This window comes from Cariama cristata, unplaced genomic scaffold (assembly GCF_000690535.1).
Source record: "Cariama cristata isolate BGI_N322 unplaced genomic scaffold, ASM69053v1 scaffold28307, whole genome shotgun sequence".
NCBI classification, from domain to species: Eukaryota; Metazoa; Chordata; class Aves; order Cariamiformes; family Cariamidae; genus Cariama; species Cariama cristata.
Genome location: NW_009625370.1, coordinates 2,000 through 4,149, shown reverse-complemented (window position 1 = coordinate 4,149; position 2,150 = coordinate 2,000). Strand labels below are relative to the sequence as shown.

Sequence of the window (2,150 nt, the reverse complement as noted above, 5' to 3'; positions counted from 1 at the left end):
CACAAAACAAGGCCACGGGGGGTTAGTGCAGACAGACGGACAGATGGACGGACGGACAGATGGAGCAGACAAGGCGCGGGATAGCGGCTTTGGCACCAGGAGCAGCCTCTGCCCTCACGTCCATCCGTGCAGCAGGATCTGAATCTTCCTCCCTGCTCAGCTCTTCCTCACCCTGAGCATGGGCTTGAGACCTCCTGCGCTGCTGCCTGGACCCCTACCCAGCCCCAAAACAGCACCTAAAATAGTTGCTCTTCAGGGCTTCACCCTGATGCTCCAGGGACCAGCACCGGTCCTTGCAGAGGGGGTGACCTGTGCTCCCGCAGGGCAGCCAAACTCAGCCCAGTTTTTTTCAGCCGGCAGCAAACCTCCTCTCCTCCCAGCCGAGTGTGCAAACCGGCCGGTGCCAGGCGTGCAAACTCCCCTTCCCTGAGGCAAAAGCCCCTCTGCCAGCTCCGAGGGGCGAACAAAACACGGGGCGGGCAGAGCAGGGCAGGGCTGAGCCCCGAGCGGTGCCGTGTCCTGCTGGCAAGGTGGCGAGAGGCACTGGGTGGTGGCGTGGGGCACCTTGGAGCCCCAAAAGCCGTGAGCCCCCGAGGGGTCGAGTGCCAGGCAGGGCTTTCTGGTATCGACTCCCTTGCTCAGGTCCCTGCGGGATGCTTTGGCCGTGCAACCTTACCTGGAACTGCAGCTTGGGAGCCAGGAGGTTGCTCTGGGGTGGTGGCTTGTACCTGGGTCTGCTGGGCTGCGGGGAGCGGAGGAGGGAGAAACACCCGGTGGGTGCGAGCCCAGGGTGGTCCCAGTTCTGCAGCACCCATCAGCGGGTTGAGGAGGGGAGATGAACCTGCCTGCACGGGCTCTGCCCTCTCCTCACCTTCGGAGGTGGCTCCTGGAAGGATGGCGGCTCCATGATTTTGGGAGGCCGGTGGCGATTGTTCCTCTCCTGCTCCTTGGCCAACTCCTTCTCCATCAGGTAAATGTCACTGCAGGGGGAGATGGAGGGTGGCAGCCCCGGGAGGGAGCATTGCCACATCTCCCGTACTCCAGAGAGTCGGGGGGCTTGAGCTGGATGGGCCACGGAAAACACGAGGGATGGGAAGAGCAAAGGGAAAGGACTGGGAGGACATAGCTTGGTCCCAGCCGGCCACACCAGTGTCACCATGGCTGGGCCCAGCGAGATGTGGGCTCAGGACTCCCCCGCAAGACCCCTGCCCGGGAAGAAAAGCATTTCCATTGCAGCCCAGGCACCCCCACCCCAGGGCAGGTGGGCTCAAACAGGCTCAAACAGTCCTTTGAGTTCAGACTCGGCCAGAAAACTCCACACCCAAACTCTTGCACGGGTCCATTTTTCTCCTTCACCCACTCGCCCACCCCTCCACCAAACCACGGACCCCCTCCTCCCAGCCCATCCTCAGTCCCCCGCCTTCCCGCTCACCTCAAGCTGCAAACCAAGTCCTTGAACTTGGGCCTTTCGCTGGGGTCGTAGTCCCAGCAGCGCGTCATGAGGGTGTAGAGGATGGGTGGGCAGAGGTCGGGCTTGGGCAGGCGGTCGCCCCTCTCCAGCACCCCGATCACGTCCTTGTTCTCCAGCCAGAAGAAGGGCTGCTTGCCGTAGCTCAGGATCTCCCACATGCACACGGCTGCGGGAGCGACAGGAGCAACCTCAACCCATGCTAGAGCTGGGGGACCAGCCCCTCGCTCGGGTTTTTGGGGACCTGGTGACAGTGCCACGCTTTGGTGCAGGACACCAGGTCACTTGGCTGCTTGGCCTTTCTGGTCCGTGGGTGAAAAACGCAGAGGAAAGAGCTGCCGGCTCTCCCGGGGAGCCGCAAGGAGCCCGGCTCCTGGTCGCTGCTGGCCGTGGGGCTGTCAGGGACGGACAGACGAGTGCCAGAGGCCGTGGGGATGGGCAGGTAGGCAGGGGGATGGATATTTGCAGGGGTAGAGTCTAACCCAGCCCCACAATGGGCCTGAATTCACTGGAGGAGGAGGAGGAAGCACCTAATGATGGTTGAATTGGAGGAAGGTCTGTCCCAGGAGCCCTTCCCTGGGCTGTCTTTCCCCAAGGGGAAGGCTGGGCTAACCCCCCCACTCCGGAGCAGGATTTGTCCCTGTGCATTAAGACGATGCCACGGGAGGCAGGTGAAGCCCAG

The 2,150-nt window shown here is 62.8% G+C and overlaps 1 protein-coding gene across 1 annotated transcript in view; it reads right to left on the bottom strand.

Moving 5' to 3' along the window:
* The window catches only part of PTK2B (protein tyrosine kinase 2 beta), an 8,283-nt gene that overhangs the window by 4,163 nt on the left and 1,970 nt on the right, over positions 1-2,150 (bottom strand). Inside the window, exons 6-8 of the mRNA XM_009703600.1 lie at positions 1,433-1,712; positions 872-980; positions 677-742 (exon numbers count right to left, since the gene is read on the bottom strand). Coding sequence (XP_009701902.1) covers positions 677-742; positions 872-980; positions 1,433-1,712 — 455 coding nt within the window. The remainder of the gene's footprint in view (positions 1-676; positions 743-871; positions 981-1,432; positions 1,713-2,150) is intronic.